Source organism: Mastomys coucha, unplaced genomic scaffold (assembly GCF_008632895.1).
Source record: "Mastomys coucha isolate ucsf_1 unplaced genomic scaffold, UCSF_Mcou_1 pScaffold14, whole genome shotgun sequence".
Lineage (NCBI taxonomy): Eukaryota > Metazoa > Chordata > Mammalia > Rodentia > Muridae > Mastomys > Mastomys coucha.
Genome location: NW_022196896.1, coordinates 70929947 through 70956207, shown reverse-complemented (window position 1 = coordinate 70956207; position 26261 = coordinate 70929947). Strand labels below are relative to the sequence as shown.

Sequence of the window (26261 nt, the reverse complement as noted above, 5' to 3'; positions counted from 1 at the left end):
AGGTTACAATTAAGAGACTGCCTTGGTCTTGGACGAGAGTTGGGCTTTTTCACTGTGCTAAGACTGTTCAGAGTACGTCTGAAGTCGGACAGACTGCATTTTGCACTATGATACATAAGGCCATAGGCTCAGGAGGGTCAGGGAGTTGAATGTGCTAGTTCGAATGAGAGCGGCCGCCATAGGTTCACATATTTGAACCCTTGGTCCTCAGCTGGTCCAACTGCTTGGGGTAGGATTAGGTGGCACGACCTTTTTAGAGGAGGTGCGTCACACTGAGGTTTCAAAACACTGTCTATCTGCCTTATGGTTGGGTCTTGAGATGTTAGCTCCAGCACATGCCTGCCTACCTGCCTATCATGTTCCTCACCCTCTGAAACAATAAACCTTCTTCTAAAGTTGACTTCATCAAGGTATCTTATCACACAACAGAAGACAGGAGCATTAGGAGATGTGGCCTTGCTGGAATAAGTATGGCAGTGGCTGGGGGTGGGGGGTGTAGGAGGGAGGTGAGCTTTGAGGTTTTATAAGACTCATGGCTCCCCTGGTGTGTTTTCTGCCTCTTGCTTATGTTTCAGGGTGTGAGCAATTAGCTGCCCCTCCTGCTATCTGGCCATCTGCTGTCTCTGCTCTGCCACCGAATGACACTCTGAAACTGTAAGCACAAAATAAACTTTCTTCTCTAACTTGCTCTGGGTGTAGTGTCATACCACAGGAACAGAAAAGTCACCAAGTTATAAGCCAAGGCATAAAATTAGTTTCTGTGCATCTAGACATAAATTACTGAATACATTACTGGTTCACATCCTGTCATTCCAAATATATTATTTCACTCTCACTGCCTGCCTTCTGCATGGAATTAGGAACTGAATCACCCCACTCAGCCCTAAGATACACAACCCGAGGGAATTAAATATACACAAGGACTCACATCTTTATTTCACAATAAGAAAATCAACTAAGTTTTGAAACAATTGAAAAAATAAAAATCATTTCAGTTCATAAAACACACTAGTGCAAGAAGGCCTTTGTCTTTGCTCTTTTTGGTTCGAAATAGAAAATTACCATAGTGTTTTCCATGTTACTTGATTTAGAATTTCAGTCTTCAAATGCAGTAACATGAAGATCCCAGTTAAGGAATTGTCACATAAGGTAGGGCTATACTCAGTACTCAGGAGGTACAAGCGAGAGGGCTGAGGTAGAACTTGCCTCAGAAAAGCACCCACCCTTCCCAGATGGGAGATCAGCTGTTCACTTCAGATCACTTCCCCTTAAGGGCCTCAACTAAGTTTCTGCTTTGTTCCATTTATTACTTAGGAACATTGGGGATGAACATCTTCATGTCAATCAAGATATCTTAAACATGACATCACTAACTGCCCTCTTGCTCACAAAAGGGAACACAACTAGGCTGCTTGAATGTGGATAAGATTATGTCACACATATTGGCACTTCCTGAACCAGTTTCTTCAGTCACATAAGTTATAGGAATATTTTTTCATTTTATTTGTATTGTAAATGACAGGTCTGCTCAAGACAGTTTTATTCAGTTTATTTAAATAAGGACAAGGCTACTTAAAAGACTATACATACAAAAAATGTACATTACAAGGTCAACCTTTTCTATACTGAATTACAAAACTTACACAAGCATTTAATAAAAGCACACTTAAAAACATGTTGACCAATTAGTAGCCTCTCAACAATGCTCAAATTCCACAGTAGTAAGTAGAGAAAGCTCTTACATATGGGGATGATTTAATCTACTGGCAGTTTTACTTAATGTAAGTTTTTAAAAGGTCATTGCTGTTGAATGAGTCTCTACATCAGTTTTAGAACTGTCTCTCAAACTTAAGTCAACCAAAACAGAATTTCAAATGAAAATTTCAATTCTGAGGAATTTTAATACCAGCAAATACAGCCTTATGGCAGTAGTGAGCCACTCTTCCAAGTGTCTGGCAGCTGCCTAAACTAATAAGGCTACTCTGGAAAACTATGAGCTGTGACAACCTTTGGGAAGTAATTTAGTGTCCTGGTGCTACAGGATTCCAGACTGTAGGATCCACACAGTGGTCTATGACCCCCTCAGATGTAAGAAGACTGGGGTCAGACTGTCTTCACCCCTTAGTGAATGGAGCAAGGTCACAGACACAATACAATCTGTAAATCTAGGTCTGAAGCTTAGACCTAGAGAAAAGAGGAAGGAGAATGGGAAAGAGACCAGGATACACAAAGTGGGGAAAAGAATGAGGCTGACTTACTGATGGTAGATGTGGTGCCTTTCGTACCCCAAGAGCTTCCCACTGCCTCGAGTGCCATTCACTTGCCCAACCCAGGAGTAAGAATAGCTTGCCTCACTGGAATACAGAACAAAAGCAACAATACTAACCCTGTACACTACTAAGTAAACTTACTCCACAACTGTTCACCACTCTCATCGAGTCCTTTTAACCCAAACTGAAACACTACTTCAGAACAACACTCCCAGTGCTGCTGCTCCAGACTCCCAGTAGTCGGCATGCTTCATCACATGGAGGAAGCCAGTTCCATGATCCCTTCAGGGGCATGGTGCTCCACGACGGAGGCACTACGTAATCCACAGTGCATGGGTCAATGCTTCTCCACTTCTCAAACTTAAGACAGCTCAATAATATGCTGCTATGTGAGCGTAGATGCTGAATGTTCATAGTATAAACTTCAATTTGAAGCAACAATGTTACACAGTTCAGCTGTTATTACCAACCTACTCTGTAAGTTAAATATACAAATTAAAAATTAATTTCACTGAGTAACTAAAAATAAGTTCCCACTGACTTAAAACTGTCAAATGGCTAACTCTCTCCTTAAAGAGAGAAACGCCGGTAGAAGCAGAGAGGTCAACTGAATATAAAATACAATGTGTTGTTGTACTCTAAAAGCTGCACGTTTAAAATCTACCTTGACGATTAAATATAGGAGCACAGTTCCTTTCAACAATATTAACTTATCAACCCTGCAGATAACAATGTATTTAAAATGTTACTGGTAGCATCAACAATTCATGCAACACTTAATATCATAAATCTTGTCTTATGTGTACAAATTTAGTCTGAAAAAAAAAGCAGAACACTTAAAAACTACAGGGTTGACGTCTAAGAACAGTACTTACCTGCAAGGCTGAATTATTTTTTGTAAGGCTATTCTGATAAATGAACTAAAATGGTTGTTTTAACAAATCAAAGAAAGGAGATGACTAACGAGGCAAACCAACAATCTGAAGATTATACATGGAAAAGACTAAGAAGTATCTTTTGCTCTCAGTTAGAAATATAAAGGAAGGAGCAGACACTAGACATCACGAACGTAAAGCAAACAGTATTTTCTCATTTGCCTGCATTATACAAGTGGATAATGCTACTTGCACAAAAATAAAGAGACCATCACTTAACCCTGCACAGGTCAGCTCTGCAGGAAGCTGTATTATAGCACATGAACCCCTTCAGCAGAGTCCACTTCCTGCTGCATTCTACAGTGAATTCCAACTCCAGCGTCCCGACAAGGACAACTGCCGACTCCACAGTATACTGATAAGCACCCCACCACCACTGCCACATGTTCTGGATTTTCTCATGTTTAGAATTCTAGGACCCATCATTCCCAAACTTTCTGACACAAAGTACTGCCTCTAACATGATCACCCAGCCTAAAGACTTTGAAATCAGCCTCATTTTAAAAAGATAAAGCTCATACAAGAAATAGCTGAACTCACAGTGAGAACTCAAGCCACATAAGAAAAGAGTAGGCAAGGTCCCCGTAAGCCAGGAACATTCTAAAGACATAGCAGCTTTTGCCCTTGAGAGGGAGGAATGGCGGGCAAGCCCTGACTTCCCTTTGGCTTTCCGTGGGACAATGTGGCACAAATAACTGAAGAACAGAAAGCTTTTCCATCAACTGTTCTTGGCGAACTGTTCAAGATGCAGGTGGCAATATTTACCACAATACTGTGAACTGCTTTATGCTTCTGCTTAGGAAAAGAAATTTATAGAGGATGTGTACAAAGCTGTATTTTAAAAAGAAATTCTTCCCTAATTGGGACATGAAAATCAAGACATTGTAAGGAAAGGAAGAAGGAATAGAGGGAGGGAGAAAGAGAAGGGAAAGACTCATTTTTTCCAAACCTATTTTAAACCTCGAGAAAACCCCACAGTATTCAGGACCTCTGTAAATGCTGTGGACTCATCTGAAAACTGCAGCTGCAGCTCTATTTATATTTTGGAGGCTTCCTTTCACGGCCATGTAACATGCTGTATCTTCCTCTTTGCTTCTGGAGGCTTCAGGTGATTCTAGAAGACAGGAACAGAAACAGTTTATAACAGCAGATGCCTCAGAAGTTCAAATGAGCACTCACCCAGTCAAGGCTGGCTACACGTCCACCAAAGCAAGAGCACTGCTGCCCTCTGGTGGGAACGATGCTCTGATTATCAAGTAAGTCTCTTGGCTCCCATTTATCTATTCTGTGGTTCTCAAAGGGTCTACATCAAGATCATTTACACACACACACACCCTAAACCTTATCCTACAAATGGGAGAACCAGAAACTACAGAAGGTAGAGAGAATAGGCCTCCCTTGAAGATCCTAGCCCACCTCCCTCCCTGATGTCACAGTCTAAACTTCATGAAACATGTTCGTTAAATATTTACATTTCTAAGGTAATACCTATCTATATGTCTCTATATGTATATATAAAGGTTATGGTTGTGTAAATACATATGCCTCAAAGGCTCACTCCTCATTGTAGTAGTATTTCAGATGGACTATTATTTTTTCTTTTTTTAAAATTAGTTTTAAAAAAGATTTATTTATTTATTTATTTATTTATTTAATATATGCGAGTGTACTGTCACTGTCTTCAGATACATCAGAAGAGTGTGTGCACTGGATCCCAGTACAGATGGTTGTGAGCCACATGTAGTTGCTGGGAATTGAACTCAGGACCTCTGGAAGAGCAGTCAGTGCTTTTAATGGCTGAGCCATCTCTCCAGCCTCGGATTATTCTCTTTTCATCCCACATTTTTATCTCACAAAAGTGGTTAAAATAAGTATGTAAGGAGGTTGGTGTCCAGCATATGCTCTGTAATAACAGTACAGTCTGGCCACTTAACTGAAAATGTTCATGTAGCTGTGACATAAAATCCAAGCATCCAGATGCTTCAAAACAGAACACACATACGTAAGAGGCACACCCCGCCCTAGAGTTCCTCTATCCTTCCAAAGTTAAGTAATCTGCTGTTTAGGGAAGAGTAGATTCAAAGGTAGGTTAATGGTACAAACAGACTTAGAGCCTAGGCCCAAATACTACTTTATAAATGTGTTGCCCTAGACAAGAGCATTCTGGACCTCACCAACAAAGGAGTATTCAGCTTTTTGATTCCAAGACGGAAAGAGAAATTTTTATGAAATCTGCCTCTCTGCATTCATTTTACATAGAAAGAAATTTAATGAACTTTCAAAAACAATAATCATTGTAGATTTTTAAATTCCAGGATTCAAATATATGAGCTACAGGATATAAGAACCAGACCACTGCAGGATTCCAGGGCAGCAACTGGGCACTGTGGTCTATAGAGTCAGGTAGGAGCACATGCACTCTCTTCTCCAGCAGTGCCCGCCCACCCTGGAACAGCACTTACTGAACTATAGGAACCTCACCCTCTGTTCCGCAGTCTGGCGTGGCCAGGAATGCACACTGTAGAGTCAAGTAGGAATACCTACTGGGGTAGACTGGGGAGGAAGGGAGAGCCTGGGTAGGTGAGGTAGCATCCCCCTCAGGGTGACATTGGGTTCTGAGCAGGTGAGACCACTAAGCCTTCCCTGCTGCAGGGACTGGTCTCAGGGTGATCCTTTTATCAGTATAGTAAAGAAAGAATGTCAGCAAAAGTTCCATTATAGTTTGACATGGAGCCAAATTTTAAACTCTATACTGTTTTCAGATCATAATGCACTAAAGGAAATAAGCCTGTTTTTAGCACCCTATTCACCCCCAAAAGGAAACAAGCACAGCCAGCTGACCTGAGGCTACAGGGTGGATGCTCAGTGCATGCTCAATATGGAACCCACCCCCACACTTACTGTGGCCTCTGCCTCTTCCTTAGGAGCAGCCCGCTTTAATTTCACAGGAGTAGTTCCAAGAGGGGACAGAGGTGGCGACTTCACTGGACCCGAAAGACTTTTCCTATATGTTAAGTCATGGTTCTGTTTAGTGTCATTATTATTGTGCTCCATTTTATTGTTCACAGGCAAATTGGAAAACAAAACTAGGGGTGAAATCCTAGAGGAATTTGGTGATTTCCGAAAGGTATCACTGGTGGAGCCTGTCTGGGCAGGAGGCTTGAGCCGGTCGTCTGCTCCGTTCTCCGTCTTTTTCACTTTGATGCTTGTGCTTGTTGAGCTCCCATCGAACACAATGAGGGGTCTTTTCCTTAATCCATCTACAGCATTACTCCTGAAAGCAGAGAGATGTTCTCTTGTAAAGCACCACATAGGCTGGCAGATGAATAAGCAACAAGGTTTAGTAAGCAGACTGTGGTAAAGGAAATAATTGGAAATAAGACTCCCAGGCCTCCAAAAAACAATTTTCTAGTGCTTTAAAGTACAAAATATTTATTTGTAAGAAATATCATTATCGTTAATAATGAGACGTCCCTCATAGTCTTGGTCCCCAGCAGGCGCTGCTGTTTGGGCAGTGTAGGATCTGTGGCCTTTCTAGAGGAGTACCTCAATGGGGGAGGGCTATGAGAATTCAAAGACTCCTGCCATTCCCAGTTTGTTCTCTATTTCCTGCTTGCAATTCAAGATGGGAGCTCACAACTGTTTACTGCTGGCTGCCAAGATTTCATGCCAGATGGACTCATCGCTCTGGATTAAGGGAAAGACCACCTCATAAGCCCAAATAAGCCATTCTGTCTACAAACTGCTATCTTGGTGCTTTATCAAAGAAACAGAAAATAACAATACAAATATTAATTAGCTCCATAAAAAAAGAGCAGCTTATTAGTATTGCTATCCTGACCATGTGATCACAAGCATTATTTTACAAGAGAAACTACAAGACAGTTCAGTTCCAAGATTCCCGGAGCAGTAGTCCACAAACAACAAAGCAAACTCTACTACAGTCATCAAGTGTTTCCAAGGTCTGGATGCTTTCTCATCAGTGATTAAAATATCTGTCCTATTGTAATCATGGGATCTGATGAGTCTTCATGCCCATTGGTTAACTGGTTCATTTCACTGCTCCAAAGCACAGGCCTGAACATTGCAGGTAATTGTGAATATTTGTGAACTTAAACATGCATTTCACTGCTCCAAAGCACAGGCCTGAACACTGCAGGTAATTGTGAATATTTGTGAACTTAAACATGCATAAGTATAGAAAACACAGAATAAAGACAAGATACAGAAGATGAGCAATAGTGACCAGCACAAGGCACTTTCAGTAGATGGAGCTAGAAGGACTGAGAACTGCTCTGGATGAATCACTGAGGGAGGGCTGAGTGAATGTGAAGGCTGAGATTGTTTAGACCTTCAGCAAGCTAATGTATTGTTTATAAAACAAACATACTCTATAAACGCACTGTAAAATAAGTCCATAGTGTTCACAGACCAAGGGAGCATGCTTGTGCTGTGACACACAGCCTCCATCTTCATTCAGGCATTGAGGCCTCCATGCCTACCCTCATCTTTGATCAGTTACATCATCTGAGGTAATTGTGATCATCATGTGGCCACAGGGCTCTAGCACAGTGCTTCTCAACCTTCCTAATGCTGTGACCTTTTAATATAGTTCTTCACGTTGTAGTGATCCCTAATCACAAAATATTTTCATTGTTACTTCTTAACTAATTTTGCTACTCTAGTGAATTGTAATGTAAATATCTGTTTTCAGATGTTCTTGGGCAACCCCTGTGGAAGGGTCATTTGATTCCCAAAGGGGTCAGGACCCACAGGATGGGAACCACCAACTTAAAGACTTGTACCATTTGGAGGTTGCTCTCTCCGCTTCCCGTTTGGGGTTTGAGATAGGAGCCCTCAGCCGTTCCTAACCCTGCCCAGGGCTTACTACCGGGCTTCCCCACTGTGATGGTGGGGGCTTTCCCCGGGAACCATAAGCCAAATAAATTCTTCCTTCCATAAGCTGCCTTGGCCATGATGCTTCATCACAGCCATAGAAATGTAACTAACACACTGTGTCTCACCTAGGGCTAGTTATAGCATTCCTCTGGATCCATGTTTCTCCATAGAAACAAATAATGAGTTCACCGAAACAGGATACTTTTAGATAATCTCAACTATAATGCTCTGGTTCAAGATTCAAATTGTAAAACTGTGTGTGTATTCACAAGCAGAACTGGGGGGGTTGGGAGCCCTACAGTGCTGGTATCAAACCCAGACTTTGCACACCATCTAGGTAAGTGTTCTATAACCGAGCTTTAAACCTCAACCTCCAAATTGCAAATTCTTAAATAAAGCCAAAGATCTTTTCTAAACAATACCTATGGGCTATTAAGCTTAGCTTTGAAGGAAAGTATGATCCGCACTGAATGTTTTGCTTATTATTAGGATAAGTGCTGGAATGTGTTAATAATAGTGCTTGAACTTAAGAATCTCAACAGGTAAGTAAAACAAAAGGTACACATAACATAATTCAGAGGTTTGTGAAAGTTAGCACTTGTGTGTAGCCCATACTGATACATAATCATTACTGACAAAGGTGAGACATTTGTACTTCTTTTCCAGAGGACTAAGAGCACACATATATTTGACTACATTCACGTTTCCCAATCACCTCAGCTGAGAGATTCACAAGAGATTAAAGCCACTGGTCAGCTTAAACTTACATCTTCCCTCTTTCCCAGCTCTCCAAACTTCCTCCTATGGCCTCTAGGGCACTGTCTACAACAGGGCCTAAGAAGAGAAGGCTCAAGTAACTGATCAACACCACCACCATTACAACTAACACTCATGGATCTAGAATGTCATCCTTACAACATAGTCAACAACAGCGTACTAATCAAATGAAATTTTCTTTTTAAAGTAATTTGATTAGTTTCCTGAAATTTAGGAATATTTTAAGAATTAGATGACTGTGCTTTAATCTTAGTAACACTCCTCATTTCCACATTAGTCAAAAAGGTTAAGATCTTACTTGACTTGTTTTTCTTTTCCTCAAAAGTCAACAAATTCTATTGGTTCTACCTTCAAAATACATCTAGACTTTAGCTCATCAAATTCCTTAGTCAAAAATATCATTTATTGCCTGGATAACAGCACACCCTCCCCTTCTCCTTCTTCTTTTAACTCTTTATTTTTTGTGAGTTTCCCATCATGCATCCTAATCCTACTCATCTCCCTGTCCCTTCGCAATTGCCCTTGCAACCTCCCTAAACTAACTAAAAACTAAATAACTAAAATAAAAACAAAAAATAACAAAATTTCATCATGGATGCTGTAGTGTGTGACAGTGTATCATACAGTATACCCTTCTGTCAGACATCTTTAATGCAAATGTTCATTGTATTGGTTCAAGGTCTCTGGCTTCTGCTATTCTGTCAATACTAAATCCTTACTGGAACCCCTCTCAAATAACTTGTTGTTGCCCTGTGTCATGGAGATCCTGCACCTTTGGATCTACAGAACCAGAGCATTCACACAATCCAGCTGTTCATAGATGGAGTAGATGTTGGGTTGGGCCAACTCAAAGCTCTAGAACTGAGCCCAGGGAGTAGCTAAGGTGGTCAGTCTCCAGCACCCGCACCACTAGGGCAAGCTCTCCAGCACTGCTCTGGCTTTCTTAACCAATGCCATAGTGGCAAGGGGCAGGGCCAGCTCACCCATGCCCCTGCCACCAAGGCCAGCTCTTCTACAGCACACCATCTTTAAAAGTCCTACCTTAAGTTACTTCTTGGTTCATCAGGGGGAGTGATCCTATTAAAAAATGTCATTGTAGCCGGGCGGTGGTGGCCCACGCCTTTAATCCCAGCATGTGGGAGGCAGAGGCAGGTGGATTTCTGAGTTCGAGGCCAGCCTGGTCTACAGAGTGAGTTCCAGGGCAGCCAGGGCTATACAAAGAAACCCTGTCTCCAAAAAAAAAAATGTCATTGTGCTTTCTGCTGGGGCAGACTCTTGGCTGGTCTGCTCCAGTGAAGACACCATATCCTGATCCATCTTAGAGAACCCACAGTACTCTGAGCCCCTTGTAAGAACTCACCCCACCTCCGGAGTCCCAGAGCTGCTTCTGAGAACCCCAGCAGATTCAGGGCCCATCACCCACCAAAACCCCTGCCCTTGTGAACACCACTCCCCTTCCGTCCCTTCCACACCTTGTACCCAGTCCTTTCTGCTGGGGCAGACTCTTAGCTGATCTGTCCCAATGAAGACACAATATCCTGACCTATCCTAGAGGATCTGCTGCACTCAGAGTAATTGAGGACCCGCTGCATTCAGAGCATTTGGATAACAGCTTGATAGTTCCACTGAAGACCCAACAGTCTGAAGGCCTCCCAGGAGACCTACTGCAGCCAGGGCAACAGATCAGCAGCTTCTCTGCCCCTGTGAAGAGCCCCCAGTTGGAAGGCCCTATGTGTGGTCTGCTACAGCCAAGGCTGCTAGACATGAAGACATGAAGCAACCCAGCAGACTCCAGACAGTCACCCAGACCAACAAATGCCAGGGATAGCCAGCTGGCGAAAGGCAAGTGCAAGACTATAAGTAGCAGAAGCAATAAACATGGGCATCGTCAGAACCCAGGTCTCTTACCACAGCAAGCCATGAATATAACAACACACCTGAAAATCAGGAAGCTGACATAAAATCCTATCTCATGAAGATAATAGAATCCTTTAAGGAGGATATCAATAACTCACTGAAAGAAATACAGGAAAACACAGGTAAAGAGGTGAAGGAATTGAATAAAGGGATCCAAGACCTAAAAGTAGAAGTAAAAACAATAAAAAAACAAAAACAAAACAAACAAACAAAAAAAACCCCACAAATTGAGGCAAACCTGGAAATGGAAAACCTAGGAAAGAGGTCAGGAATTACAGATGTAAGTATCACCAACAGAATACAAGAGATAGAAGAGAATTTCAGGTGAGGAAGATACCTCAGAAGAGATTGACACAACTGTCAAAGAAAATTCAAAATGTAAAAATCTCCTAAGCCTGGGTTGGAGAGATGGTTCAGCAGGTAAGAGCACTGAGTACTCGTCCAAAGGTTCTGAGTTCAAAAAATCCCAGCAATCATATGGTGGCTCAAAACTACCCGTAATGAGATCTGACGCCCTCTTCTGGTGCATCTGAAGTCAGCTACAGTGTACTTATGTATAATAATAAATAAATCTTTAAAAAACAAAACAAAACAAAAAAACCCTAAGCCCAGGAAATTCAGGATACAGTGAAAAGACCAAATCTAAGAATAATCAGAATGGAGATCGAAGATTCTCATATCAAAGGACCTGAAAATGTCTTCAACAAAATCATAGAAGAAAACTTCCCAACCTATAGAAAGAGATGGCCATAAAGGTACAAGAAGCCTACAGAACACCAAATAAATGGGACCAGAAAAGAAAATACTCTCATCACTTAATAATCAAAACACTAAACATACAGAACAAAGAAAGAATATTAAAAGTTGCAAGGGGAAAGGGACAAGTAACATACAAGGGTAGACCTCTCAGAATTACACCAGACTTCTCAACAGAGACACTAAAAACCAAAAGAGCCTGGGCAGAGATCATGCAGACTCTAAGAGAACACAAATGCCAGTCCAGGCTACTATACCCAACAAAACTCTCAATCAACATAGATGGAGAAACCAAAATATTCCAGGATAAAACCAAATTCAAACAGTATGTATCTACCAATCCAGCCCTACAGAGGATCCTAGAAGGAAAACTCCAACACAAGGAAGGCAGCTGCACCAAAGAAAGGACAAGATATTAAGCATCTCACAACAAAGCCAAAAGAGAGACCCACAAGCACATACAGCCACCCACAAAAACAAACGTATCAGGAACCGACAGTCATCTCTCTTTAATATCTCTCAATATTAATGGACTCAACTATCTATAAAAAGACATGAGCTAACAGACTGGATATGCAAACAAAATCTAGCACTTTGCAGCATACAAGAAATACACATCAATAACAAAGACAGATACTATCTCAGTGTAAAAGAATGGAAAAAGGTCTTCCAAGCAAATGGTCCCAGGAAACAAGCAGGAGTTACTATCCTAATATCCAATAAAATGGACTTTCAACCAAAAGTTATCAAGTGTGATGAATAGGACACTTCATATTCAGCAAGGGGAAAATCCACGCAGAGAAAGTCTTAATTCTGAACATCTATGCCCCAAATGCAAGAGTACCCACATTCATAAAAGAAACTTTACTAAAGCTCAAAATATACATTGAACCACACACAATAATAGTGGGAGACTTCAACACCCCACTCTCACCAATGGACAGGTCATTGAAACAGAAACTAAACAGAGACACAGTGAAACTAAGAGAGGTTATGAACCAAGTGGATTTAACAGATTATCTACAGAACATTTCACCCTAAAACAAAAGAATACACCTTCTTCTCAGCACCTCATGGTATCTTCTCCAAAACTGACCACATAATTGGTCACAAAACTACCCTCTACCATCAAGAAGATTGAAATTATACCATGCATCCTATCAGATTGCTATGGCCTAAGGCTGGTCTTCAGTAACAGCAAAAAACTACAGAAAGCCCATATACACGTGGAAACTGAACAACTCTTTACTCGATGATAACTTGGTCAGGGAAGAAATAAAGAAAGAACTAAAGACTTCCTGGAATTTAATGAAAATGTTGACACATCATACCCAAACTTATGGGACACAATGAAAGCAGTGCTAAGAGGAAAGTTCACAGCACTAAGTGCCCTGGTAAAGAAACTGGAGAGATCTTACACTAACAACTTAACAGAACACCTGAGAGCTCTAGAACAAAAAGAAGCAAACTCACCCAAGAGAAGTAGAAGGCAGGAAATAGTCAAATTCAGGGCCAAATCAACCAAATAGAAACAAAGAAAACAATACAAAGGATCAACAAAACCAGAAGCTGGTTCTTTGAGAGAATCAACAAGATAGATAAACCCCTAGCCAAACTAACTAAAGGGCGCAGAGGCAGTATCCAAATTAACAAAATCAGAAATGAAAAAGGAGACATAACAACAGAAACGGAGTAAATTAAAAAAATCATCAGATCCTACTATAAAAGTCTACACTCTACAAAACTGGAAAATCTAGATGAAATGGATGGTTTTCTAGACATATACCACATACCAAAGTTAAGTCAAGATCAGATAAACCATCTAAACAGGCCCATATCACAAAAGGAAATAGAAGAAGTCATTAAAAACCTCCCAACCCAAAAAAGGCTCAGGGCCAGATGGGTATAGTGCAGAATTCTACCAGACCTTCAAAGAAGACCTGATACCAATTTTTCCTCAAACTATTCCATAAAATAGAAAGAGAAGGAACAGTACCTAATTCATTCTGCGAAGCCACAATTACTCTATCTAAACCACACAAGGACCCAACGAAAAAAGAGAACTTCAGACCAATGTCGCTTATGAATATAGATGCAAAAATACTTCATAAAATTTTTGCAAACTGAATCCAAGAACACATCAAAACCATCATTCACCATGATCAAGTAGGCTGCATCCCAGGGATGCAAGGTTGGTTCAATATATGAAAATCCATTAGTGTAATCCCCTATATAAACAAACTCAAAGAAAAATATCACATGATCATATCCTTAGATGAAGAAAAAGCATTTGACAAAATACAACACTCTTAAAAGTATTGGAGAGATCAGGAATTCAAGGCCTATACCTAAACATAATAAAGCAATTTACTGCAAACCAACACCCAAAATCAAATTAAATGGAGACATATTTGAAGCAATCCCACTGAAATCAGGGTCAAGACAAGGATGCCCATTCTCTCCATATCTATTCAATATAGTATTCAAAGTGCTAGCTAGAACAATAAGACAACAAAAAGAGATCAAGGGGATACAAATTGGTAAAGAAGAAATAACGGTATCACTATTTGCAGATGATATGATAGTATACATAAATGACCCCCATTATTCTACCAGAGAACTTCTCCAGCAGATAAACAACTTCAGCAAAGTGGCTGGATATAAAATTAACTCAAATAAATCAGTAGCCTTTCTTTATACAAATGATACACAGGATGAGAAAGAAATTAGGGGCTGGGAAGTGGTAGAGCATGCCTTTAATCCCAGCACTGGGAGGCAGAGGCAGGTGGATTTCTGAGTTTGAGGCCAGCCTAGTCTACAGAGTGAATTCCAGGACAGCCAGGGCTACACAGAGAAACTCAGTCTTGAAAAACAAAAAACAAACAAACAAACAAACACACAAAAAAGTAGGGAAACAAGTCCCTTCACAATAGCCACAAATAATATAAAAATGTCTTGGGATAACTCTAGTTATTCCAGGTGAAAGACCTGTATGACAATAACTTCAAGTCTCTCAAGAAAGAAATGGAAGAAGATCTCAGAAAATGGAGAGATCTCCCATGTTCATGGATTAGCAGAATTAGCATAGTAAAAATGGCCATCTTACCAAAGGCAATCTATAGATTCAATGCAAACCCCACAAAATCCCAACACAATTCTTCAAAGACACAGAAAGAGCAATTCTTAAATTCATCTGGAAAGGCAAAAAACTTGGAATAGCAAAAACAATTCTTAACAATAAAAGACCGCTGGGGGAATCACCATTCCTGACCTCAAGGTTTACTACAGAGCAATAGTGATAAAAACTGCATGGTATTGGTTCAGAAACAGACACATTGATCAATGGAATAGAATTGAAGACCCAGAAATAAAACCACACCACACACTTACAGAGACTTTATCTTTGACAAAGATGCCAAAAATATACAACAGAAAAAAGAAAGCATCTTCAATAAATGGTGCTAATCTAACCTGGCAGTCTGTATGTAGAAAAATGAAAATGGACCCATATTTGTCACCTTGCACAAAGCTCAAGTCCAAGTGGATCAAGGACCTTAACATAAAACCAGATACACTGAATCTAATAGAAGAGAAAGTGGGAAAGAGCCTTGAATTCATTGGCACAGGGGGAAATTTCCTAAACAGAACTCCAGTGGCTCAACTTCTAATATCAAGAATTGATAAATGGGACCTCATGAAACTGGAAAGTTTCTGTAAGGCAAAGGACATAGTCAACAGGACAAATTTGGCAACTACAGATTGGGAAAAATCTTCACATCAGATAGAGGGCTAATATCCAAAATATATAAAGAACTCAAGAAGCTAACCACCAAAAAACCCAAACAACCCAATCAAAAAAATGGGGTATAGAACTAAACCAACAATTCACAACTGAGGAATCTCAAATGGATGAGAAGCACCTAAAGAAATGTTCAAAGTTCTTAGTGATCAGAGAAATGCAAATCAAAATGACCCTGAGATTCTATCTTACACCAATCAGAATGGCTATGATAAAAACCACAGGTGACAACACATGTTGGAGAGGATGTGGAGAAAGAGGAATACTCTTCCATTGCTGGTGCGATTGCAAACTGGTACAACTACTCTGGAAATCAATTTGGAGGTTTCTTAGAAAATTGGAAATAGATCTACCTGAAGACCCAGCTATGCCACTCTTGGGAATATACCCAAAAGATACTCCACCATACCACAGGGGTAGGTACATGTTCTACCATGTTCATACCGGCCTTATTTGTAATAGCCAGAAGCTGGAAACAACCCAGATGTCCCACAACAGAAGAACAGATACAGAAAATGTGGTTCATTTACATAATGGAATACTACTCAGCTATTAAGAATGAGGACATCCTGAGTTTTGCAGGCAAATGGATGGAACTAGAAAATATCCTGAGTGAGGTAACTCAGACCCAAAAGGACATGCATAATATGTACTCACTAATATGTAGATGTTAGCCAAAAAAAAAAAAAGTACAGAATACCCAAGATACAGTCCACAGAACTCAAAAAGGTCAACAAGCTAAAGTGCCCAAGTGAGGACACCTCAGTCCCATTGGGAGAGAAAAGAAAGCAAGTGGGGAGGGAGAGGGGCCTGGGAGGGAAAGTGGACAGGGGAGGGGTTGCAGGGGGGGCTGTTGTGTGAGGGGAGCAGAACCTGATCAGGTATTGGGTGAGGGAAAAGGACTGAAGCCCCAAGGGCCAGCAGAAAGAAAGGAACCAGGCATCCTCAGGAGATAGGAGGTTGTGTGGATTCTCCAGAATGCACCAGAGACCTGGGAGGTGAGAGACACTCAGGACTCAAAGGGAGAGACCTTAGATGGAATGCCCGACAGTAGGGAGAGGGAACTTATAGAGCCCACCTCCAGCAGGAAGACGGGGCATCAAATGAGGGAGGGGTAACATCCCCCAGTCACAACTCTGACCCATAATTGTTCCTGTCTGAAAGAATTACACGGATGAAAGTGGAGAGGAACCTGAAGAAAAGAAGGTCCAGTGACAGGCCCAAAGTGGGATCCAGCTCAAGGGGAGGGTGGTTGGGGAGGATAAAATATGGAGTGTAAAAATAAATAAATTTAAAAAGTCATCGTGTAGGGCCATCGATGTCCTGAAACCTTCTTATAGTTTCTCGTCTCAGAGTAAAGGTCAACCCTCCAAACTCACAAGCTTCCCTGGACCCACAAGCCCAAGTTCACTCACAGACGGTATTTCACCTCCCTCCGTCTCCTACCCTGGACTAATGTGACAGGCACATCGCTGACCCAGACTCTCTTAGTGTGGAATATAGGACACATCTCTACTTCTCACAGTTTTTTCTACTGAGATGTCATTCTGCAGTCAGGCAGCTGCTGACTATCATTATCCTCCATGATTCACCTGTCTCCTTAGCATTTATCTCTGTCCATCATAGCAGGCCCTCAACTTGATTAAGTTTCTCTCAATTAAAGCATGAAAAAAGGGATGTCAGCACCACCACAGTCATAGTACTTGGTGCTCATCCACAGTGACCAAATAAATGACCTGGTGGGAAAACACAAAAAACAAAAACCTAGTCACAAAAGATTAGATTATCAACCACAGAAAAAATACCTTTTGGTCTCATCTTTTACTTCATGGTGCTCTCTTCTCTTCTCCATCATCTTCCCCCATCTATTCTTTGGCAAATCTCTCTGAGGCAACGGTATGGCATGCTGGACGTAAAGGTCAGTAAGGTTGTCTTTGTTTACTCTTACATCATTTTCAACAGCTATGTTCTTCTGTGTGAAAGAAAACAAAAATAGCTTCAGAACGCCATCATTAATTTAAAAGCTACCTGTCCAGTAACATGGTGAAAGCTCTTTGCTTATGTAAATTATAAAGCTATTTTCACAATCACATAATAGTCAACCTGTATTATTAGACCACGTGCTCTCAGAGAGGACTGCTGCCCGTGTCTGCTGGCCAAGTCCAGACGTAGACGACCATTCCCACCACCATCACTACCTTCTTAATAGAAATAAAAACGGGACAGTGCCTGAGAAAACCAGATTTAAAAAGTACCAAATTCTGTCCATGAGCTACTAAGTGGGACTGATATAGTCAGACTGTGGGGTAGGTTCTCAGTCTCATTCTGTGTTCTATTTCTCATGTTTCTTTTAATGTGGTGGGGACTTGCATTTTGTTTTGTTTTGGTGCCGGCATCTGAACCCAGTGCCTTAAGTATGCCAAGCACTGGCTTTAGCATGGAGACCCCCAGCCCCCAAACACACAAGCATACAGACACAGAAACACACACAGACACACACACACACATACACAGAGCACTACTGCAGAAGGAAATTTAACTCTCCATTCTGATGACAGTAACAGTAGACCATCAGCAGTCTGTCCCACCCCATTTTCACCATTCAATTCACTGTCCAACCACATATGCCTAAATAACTTAAACAACTTATTCTCTCTCATATTCCAGTTCCCTCTCAACATCTTGGAGCACAATAATGCAAAACACGCAGGAAAAATTGGGGAAATGTATGCTTTGTAAAAATGGAAAGAACAAAAACAATGCCAGCAGCTGTTTAGTCTGACTTCATTTTTAAGTTGTTGGATCATCCTATCTTCTTTCTTACAGTATATTGCTGGCTTTCAACTTACATTTACTCTGGGATGGGGGTATCTGAATACTCTTGGACAACACTCCCAGGGGACATCACTCCCAGAGGACATCATTTGCTTGGATGGAACTAAAGGGGCTACCTTCTGGTAGCAGTGCTTAAAAGTGTTGTCCTTGGGTCATCGGCAAGAACTGGTTAAAATGCAGTGTCGGGGCACATTTGGAACCTACTTAATGAGAAGCAGATGATGGGGCTCAATAATATGTTTTAGTAAGCCTCTGATTATCCTGGTGTGATTAAAAAGATTGAGAACCACAGGTTAAAAGTCATTATTAAAATAGTGACTGAGAACTTCCAAGAAATTAGAGAAAGATATGGTGCTGAGGGGAAGAAAAACCACATAGAAAACAAAACGTGCCACATAAAACTCTAAAGAAACTTCCAGCAATTCTGTCATTTTAAAATAAAACATCACACTTTTCTCTTATGATCTGCTATTATCTTAGGTCACACCGCAGGGGTTGGGGGACACACAAGCACCACATGGAAAGCTAGGTGCTTTGCGTTCTCCAAACGGTGACTGTGTCCTGATAATGATCTTAGGAAGTAGGTCCATCTCTCTGGGACTTGAGTGTCTCTAAGAGAGGCGAGAAGCTACCTAACAGACTATTTTTCAGATGTTTTGGATGCAGCCCTGACTGCCCCAGACTTCTTCCCTCCCGGTCTGTTCTCCTCCTAGTCTCTCTGTTCCGCAGGCCATTGCTTGCACACAGGCAGCGGAGGTCGTCCGAGACACCCTTTCCGAGCTATTGAGGATGTCCCGGGGATTCCAGTCACTCTCAGGAGGCTTCCTTTGGGGATCAAGGGAGGCAAGCCCCATCGGATCACTGTGGACAGGGAGCGGCCACGAGCCTCCCGCAGGCCTGCCTGTCCTCCCGGCTGCCCGTCCGTCCTCGGTCGGGCCCGAGCGCCCCACCTGCTCCAGGGTGAGGAGGAGGAACTCCTGGGATAGCAGTTCAGGGTGCAGCAGCAGCTCCGCGTCCGTGCAGCTGCGGCCGCCCACATCCCCCGCCATGGTTGTCGCCAGGAGACCCCGGCCGGCTACCCACAAGGCACTGCGGCGGAAGCGTTACGGAAGTGACGTACGGGGGCGGGACTTGGTGTCACTCAGCGCGCCAGAGAAGCGATGCCTTTCGCAGAGGGTAGAGTTCAGGGCTGGCCGACTTGGCTGACGCACCTCAGCCAAGAGGACGAATTGGGACCGAGAGCGGAGGGGAGTCCTGCCCCGGCCGTGCCGGAAGCACCGAAGGCTAAGCAACGCGAGCTGGCCTCCATTGGTCCCGCCTCCTGTGACGTCCCATGGCAGAGGCTTCAGGGATTTTCCCGACAGCTTGGAGAGACAGAATCGACCAAGAGGGCAGACAGCTGTGACCCCAATTGGCATTGTCATGTCTGAAGTCACCCTGCTTTTCGCTTTTTATAATGTCTCAATCGTTTGTTGCCTAATCTCCCTTCTACACAAAGTAAGCTCAAATAACACTCTGTAATCTTCCTCGGACATACTAAGCATCAAGTATTGTTCCCTGGAAAGACACTTTAAACCGACCAGCTTACATGTGGGAAATAATAAGGGGAAGTAGTAGCGACAGTCCAGCGACTGTTACAGTTATTCCCCAGATCAGCCTGATTTGCTAGTAGAATGCTTGTTCCTGGGATGAGGAAAATGAGCCATAGAAAGGATAATTGAAGATCACAGACTGGCAGTGGCGAAGAACCAAGTAAACTGCCTCTGCACTTAATAATTACAATGAAGTTATGGTTTTTACTTTAACAAAATATTGTAAGCTTCAACTATATTCTAATATTTGTGTGCGAGATCTCTTCTCTTTCATCATTCATAGGAGACAGAGTCCTTAAGTTTTTGCACATTAAAAAGTTGCATTTCATACCTGTTTTGAGAGCATAGTTTGTCTGCTCTATAATATATCGTTTTATTGGAAACTGTTGCATTGTTTATGAAAATATGAGCTAGGAGTCTACCAAAAATATACTTGAAAGAGTACTGAAAAATAAATGAAGTGTTAAATTAGGAATGAGAGACATCATGTAAAATTATCCAGTTGTTTATGTGATACTTTGGGGGTAGAAACAATTTCAGGGCTGGGAGGAAATTTTAAAGTTAGTGCTTAAAAATATCCAATCGAGTCCTTTTATTTTTGTGTCTGGGAAGCTGATCTAAGTGACCTTCCCTGAAGGGACAAGTCTTAAAGCTGGGCCAAATGTTCTCAAATGGGATTAAGTGCCTTAGCTTTATACCGTTATTGTGCTATTATATATTCAAATTAACCTTTATACTGTCATATAATAACTAGTCTGGCACGGATGGCATCATTGGCTCCATTTCCTTCACTAGAAGGTTATATTAGTTGCTAAAGTAGCTGTTTTGCAGCGAACTTGAACTTACAACAAACCCAGTTTTCACTGGGTAAGCTGAGCTGGCCTCATGCCAGTTCCTTCAGGAAACTTCTGAAGAATAATCAAAATAAGGATTATACATGAGGCATGTGTATTTGTGAAGCACTGAGGGATATTAGAAAGTTATTGATCACAGAAATCAAAGAAGGGGCAAAGGGGAAGTTTTTAAGTGGCCCAGCTCTGGATTATTCCCACTCTCACTAAGGACATACTTCCTCTCCCTTAGAGCCTTTTATCTCTGATAAAATTATACTTGTCTCGTCATGGTGTAAGGGTGGCACCTAAAATATGTCAAATGCCTCTCCAGTTGCTTCCACCTGGACATTTGTACCTCGTTGACTGACATGAAGGGAGAGAAGTAGCAAGACAGTGGTGTCTGAAGCAGCAAGTTTACTGTCTGGAAATGTGGTCCCAAGTCCTTGCTCTACTTCTTGTTCTTGTGGCTTTCTGGACCCAGCACTCAAGCTGAAACTTCAGACGCCTCATCTACAGAAAACTCTGCCCCAGGTAGGATTTGTCTGCTTTTCCTCCCTCTTCCCCTGTATACTCAAAGCACACCCTGACTAGAATAAACACATCTCAGCTATTCTTGGTGACTCTAAAAAGGAATTCTGGAATGAAAGAAATTGTAGTTTGGAACAACAAAAAAAAAAAAAGTCTGAGAATGAAAGAACTGTATTGAGTTCTATGAATATACAGATGGATATAAACTATAATGAATATATGAATATCTATCTTTTCCTACCCTTAAGGGAAAGGGGACTTTGCTGACAATGCCTGCCTACTTCTTCCTGGACAGAGCTTCTACTGGGGAAATTTTAGGATACTTCAAATATGTCCAGGCAGAAAGAAGGGCTGCTTCGAGAGGATTCAACCACACCATATAACAACACCAAAACCCCCAACCTGGGAGCCAGGAACCGAAAGACTGAAAACTAGTTACCAGAATGGTAAATGCCTACCTCAGGCCTGAGGACCTGACGCCTCTGGCATCTTGGTGAGAGCACTGTCATATAACACAATAGGAACTTCAAACAGAAATAAGGTTTATTCATTAATATTCTGATTTGGTAACTCTAGTGAACAGAGACACAGGGGAACTGACTAGCACCGAGCCACATGTCATCTCACGAGATGGTAAAGGAGTCAAGTTCCCTGTATTTCAATTCACTCCCTCACCAGGTTCACTAAATCATGCTGTATTTTGTTTGTGCTCAATGGGTTTTGGTAGTCAGGATGATGGTATATGCCTTTATCCTAGCTGAGTTTGAAGCAAGTCTGGGTTACATAGTCAAACCTTGACTCAAAACAAAAATTATAAATAAAAATGTTTGTAGGATGAATAACTCAGAAGAAAAATATTCACTAAGGACTTTGGATGTTGATTTTCTTTGTAAAGTAATATTTAAGGTATGCTAGCTGGGCAGTGATGGTGCATGCCTTTAATCCCAGCACTTGGGAGGCAGAGGCAGGAGGATTTCTGAGTTCAAGGCCAGCCTGGTCTACAGAGTGAGTTCCAGGACAGCCAGGGCTATACAGAGAAACCCTGTCTCAAAAAAACCAAAAAAAGAAAAAAAAAGGCATGGTATAAATTTATTATTTATTCATTTATTTATTTATTGCATGGGTTTTTTGTCTGCATTTTTGTCTGTACATTTTGTATGTACCTGGTGTCCATGGAGGCCAGAATAGGGCATTGGATTTCTTGAAACTGGAGTTATAGGAGGTTGTAAGTGGCTATGTAAATGCTGAAAATGGAACCTGGGTCCTGTGCAAGAACAGCTAGCATTTCACTTACAGATTTGTGTTATCTGTCAACAGTATATCTGAGCTTAAGGCAAGAGGCTTCAATTCATATTCTGGATTGTGTTCTGAGCTATTAATATTTATAACACTATTAATTGTAATGGTACAGTTTCTCATTCCTCAATGCATGGTGAGGATGCACTTACTTACTGTAACCCCAGTGCCTCCGTGTATGCAGACACATTGATAAGTACTAACTAGGTGGCTTCAGATCCCAGAGACAGTTCTCACAGTCTTGGAATCTGGGAGAGCCAAGGTACTATTCCACAGATAGGGAGACTTCTCACTGTGTCCTTATATGGCACATGGCAGAGAAGTAAAGGGCTGCATTTCTTTGATAATCCTGCCTATGGGCTTTATCCTAAAGATTTGCCGCTTAGTCCTGTTATACAGAGGTACATGTTTCTGCAGGGATTTGGGGACATGCCTACATTCAGATCAAGGCCCTTTTCTCCCAGGTTACCTCTTTTTATCTCTGGGCTCGTCAGCCCTCAGAACAGGCCCTGCCACACAGCAAGAACTATTAAGTTTGTGATGAATGATTCTTAGGCACCTCCTACCTGGGCTCCATTATCATCATATCTCTAAAACACATTATGTTATTTCTTAACCTTGGCGTTTGGTTAGGTTTTTTTTGTGTGTGTGTCTAACTCTCTAATTTAGTGGTTTTCAAAACAGTAAACTCCCTGAGACAGAGTCTGACTTAGCCTCTGGCATAGCACTAGCATGAAGGAGCTGCTTAGGAAATCGTCCATTTGAGTAATAACTGACAACTTTATTGTGCTAGAGCTAAAGTACCAGTATACAAATATGTATATATGTATATATATACATATGTATATATGTATATATGTATATATATGTATATATACACACACATATATATGGCATTAAATGAGCTAATATTATACAAATAAAATCTCTCAAAAATATCATAAACTATGTTTACTTTTAAAACATAAAACTTTATGTAACTTTGCTTAACCTGGTCTTTAAAAGTGATATCCTAACATGTTAAGTATTAGTGAATGTACCAAATATGTTAAGAATATTCTTAAGAACGTATACATGTTAAAATAAGGGAATATTAGTGTGGCAAAGAGCATCCTCAGCATGAAGAGGTCTCCAACTTTCACCCAGTGTCACTATTTTTTTTTTTTTTTCGAGACAGGGTTTCTCTGTGTAGCCCTGGCTGTCCTGGAACTCACTCTGTAGACTAGGCTGGCCTTGAACTCAGAAATCCACCTGCCTCTGCCTCCCAAGTGCTGAGATTAAAGGCATGCACCACCACCGCCCAGCCCCAGTGTCACTATTATGTGTCATTTAAAGATACTTTGGTGCATTAAATCATTCAACTTTTTTAACTGGCTGAGTGCTTTCTGTATGCAGGAAGACAGAACAGTGAGCTTGATAGAAATGGGGTATATAACACAGGACAGAGGATGTTAAGTTTTGGAAGTGTTTGGCAACTGTTGAAGCACACAGTTGTATTTATGAAATACTTCATTTTCTTTAGTTTTCTATCAGAACAGATCTTTTCACATCCCATAAGATATCCTTATAGTGTCTGATACAGACCCAGGAGTTATTTAACAAATATTAATAAATGTGTTAAAATTCATTTGAGGGGATAAAGATGACTCAGCAGAAGACTTGAGTTTGGGTCTCAGCACCCACCTGGTTCACAGCCATCTGTAACTCCAGTTGCAGATCTGATGCCTTCTTCTGACCTCTGTGTGCTCCTGTATGCACATGGTGCACACACATTTATGTAGGAAAAAACACGCATACATATGCAATAAAAATAAAACTTTTCACAAATTCATTTGAAAACCATGACACTATATTTGTTTTTAAATAGACCCATCAGAAACAATGTGGAGAATTTAGTTATCTTAGGAAGATACCTAAGCATGTTTCATAGTCCAGGCATTGCCTAAAGGGGGCTGTTATTTGCGATGTAGATGAATCAATGTGTCCCAAGAACAGATGTTTCAACAATAGAGCTTGCTATTTTAAAAATCCTGTGGTAAGCCCCCTTGTAAAAAAAAAATTGTTTCTGATTTACCTCGTTTTTCATAGTATTTATCTTCACTCCTGGATCATCTAGAGTGGAATGTAAAAGTTGTCCCATAAACTATTTAATCAGTAGGACTTAATTTTATGTTACAAACACATTTCGAGTTCTTGAAATGACCCTTACTAGTATAAGATTCAGGATAAGTCATTTACGTCTTTTTGGCACAGTAAAATGCAGGAATTGAGGTGCATACCTGGCAAGGGTACGACAAGGTAGAAATTAAAAAGAACTGAACTTGAGGTCTATAATCAGTCAGTAGAGGTCCCCTCCGTAGCTGATCTTTCTAGGTCTCCACCCCTACACGCCTTCCTCCTTTGAAACAAAGCTACAGAATAGTATGTCTTATTCTCTGGGGCCTGGATGGTATCTTTCTTACAACTTCTGGGGACAGGGTCGGCGGTAGGGGTGGTAGGGTATCCTAAAGCCACCTCTTCAGCGGTTTCTCAAGTCAAGGGAAATAACTGGAGAAACCTGTTTTGTTTTTGTTTTTGGTGCACTGGCAGCACTGATGATTCTGGAAGAGCTTCCTAACTCTTCATCGGGAAACTGAGTCTTGATTCTACAAGGAAGAAGGATTCTGGGATTCTTCTTTATGGCTTGACACAAAGGAGTGGCCATTGATGGATTGCCCTAAAAGAAGTGAGTAGAATTGCCTCGGGACTCCCAGCTTGGAAGGGATAGCCTGCAAATAAGCTCCTCCCCTCCGGGACTAGCATTCCTTCTGCCTGGACTAGCTTTTGGCCTAGGAACCGAAGGACCGTGCCCTCCCCCCCACCCTCATTGGCATATTGGAGTGCAGCAAGCATCCCCCCACCCGCAAGTCGGGGCCGGGCTGTTAGCCCGTCTACCCGTCGGTCCAGGAGACGTTTCTCCGAGCTTCCACCTGACCAACGCAGCTGTGCAGTAGCCTGCCGTGGAGTGGACAGTGGAGAAGACAAGGCGGCGCTTCCTCGGCGCTTCCCAGGCGGGCGGCGGAGACGCTCCCCTCCCGATGGCTGCGGCCCGGGTCTGCGCCGCCTGCGCACTCGCCAGCGCGCGCTCGCCCGCCCGCCCGCCTTCCCGACCGCCGGGCCCTGACGCGGAGCCCCCCAGCGGCGCGCGGCGGCCTGGGCACCGGCGAGCGCCCGCCCTCCGCCGGCGCCGGGCGGCGGCCCACGTGACGGGAAGCGGCGGCGGCGGGGCCGGCAGCCCAGGAGCCGCGGCCGGAGCGGGCGGCGGTGCCCCAGGCCGCGGGCGGCGCGGGACGACTGCGCTACGCCGGTGAGAAGCGAGGGGCGGCTTGCGGGAGCGGCGGGTGCGGGGCGGGCTCTGACGGGCGCCGGCGCAGGTGCAGCGGAGCGGGAGCGGGCGGGCGCCTGCAGGACTGGGCCAGGTGTGCCGCTGGGGGCCGGCGTGCAGGCTTTGGGGAACCAGGGGTGGTCACCCGTGCGGGGTCACTGTTTACGCTGTGGTCTGGGGGTGTGTCAGTGTAAGGAAGAGGAGAACCGAGAGACCTCGTCCTTGAACTTGCGTTTCTGGGGAGAAAGATCGGGATTGGGAAGGATCGTGCCGGTGTGCCTCCACCCTTCAGGTGGAAGGGCTGGGGTGCGTGATGTAATTGAAGTTTGCTGAGGTCTGTAGATTAGGAGTTGAAATTGGGGTCAGGCTTGTGTCTGAATTGAGAGACGAGGAGATTAGATAGGGGAGTGTTGGTCAGAGACGAGGAGGCCCGTGTTCGGTCTCTGAACCGGGTCGGGGT

General features: G+C 42.4%; 2 protein-coding genes across 3 annotated transcripts in view; one reads left to right on the top strand and one right to left on the bottom strand.

The window, feature by feature from the left end:
* Positions 1–1532: 1532 nt before the first annotated feature.
* On the bottom strand, positions 1533–19297 carry CUNH2orf49 (chromosome unknown C2orf49 homolog). The gene is made up of 4 exons (XM_031367353.1): positions 19139–19297; positions 17159–17325; positions 6107–6479; positions 1533–4319 (listed from the first exon to the last, which is right to left on the bottom strand). Exons 1-4 carry the CDS (start codon positions 19235–19237, stop codon positions 4263–4265), a joined length of 696 nt encoding a protein of 231 aa, XP_031223213.1. The 5' UTR covers positions 19238–19297; the 3' UTR covers positions 1533–4262.
* Positions 19298–19320: 23 nt separating this feature from the next.
* The window catches only part of Tgfbrap1 (transforming growth factor beta receptor associated protein 1), a 53134-nt gene continuing 46193 nt past the window's right edge, over positions 19321–26261 (top strand). The window contains exons 1-3 of one of the 2 annotated variants that reach the window (XM_031367351.1): positions 19321–19685; positions 20945–21144; positions 25027–25162. In XM_031367351.1, coding sequence (XP_031223211.1) covers positions 25144–25162 — 19 coding nt within the window. In that variant the 5' untranslated portion in view covers positions 19321–19685; positions 20945–21144; positions 25027–25143. Of the gene's footprint in view, positions 19686–20944; positions 21145–25026; positions 25163–25670; positions 25784–26261 lie in introns of those variants that run through there. The other variant, XM_031367352.1, reaches the window with a different exon arrangement.

What these genes read in the sequence shown, in the direction of transcription:
- CUNH2orf49 (XM_031367353.1), bottom strand. Translation starts at nt 19,237, where the DNA reads ATGGCGGGGGATGTGGGCGGCCGCAGCTGCACGGACGCGGAGCTGCTG. An exon ending in TCCTCCTCACCCTGGAGCAG is followed by an intron (nt 17,326 to 19,138) that starts GTGGGGCGCTCG and finishes TCTTTCACACAG; the next exon opens with AAGAACATAGCTGTTGAAAA. An exon ending in GTAAAAGATGAGACCAAAAG is followed by an intron (nt 6,480 to 17,158) that starts GTATTTTTTCTG and finishes CTCTGCTTTCAG; the next exon opens with GAGTAATGCTGTAGATGGAT.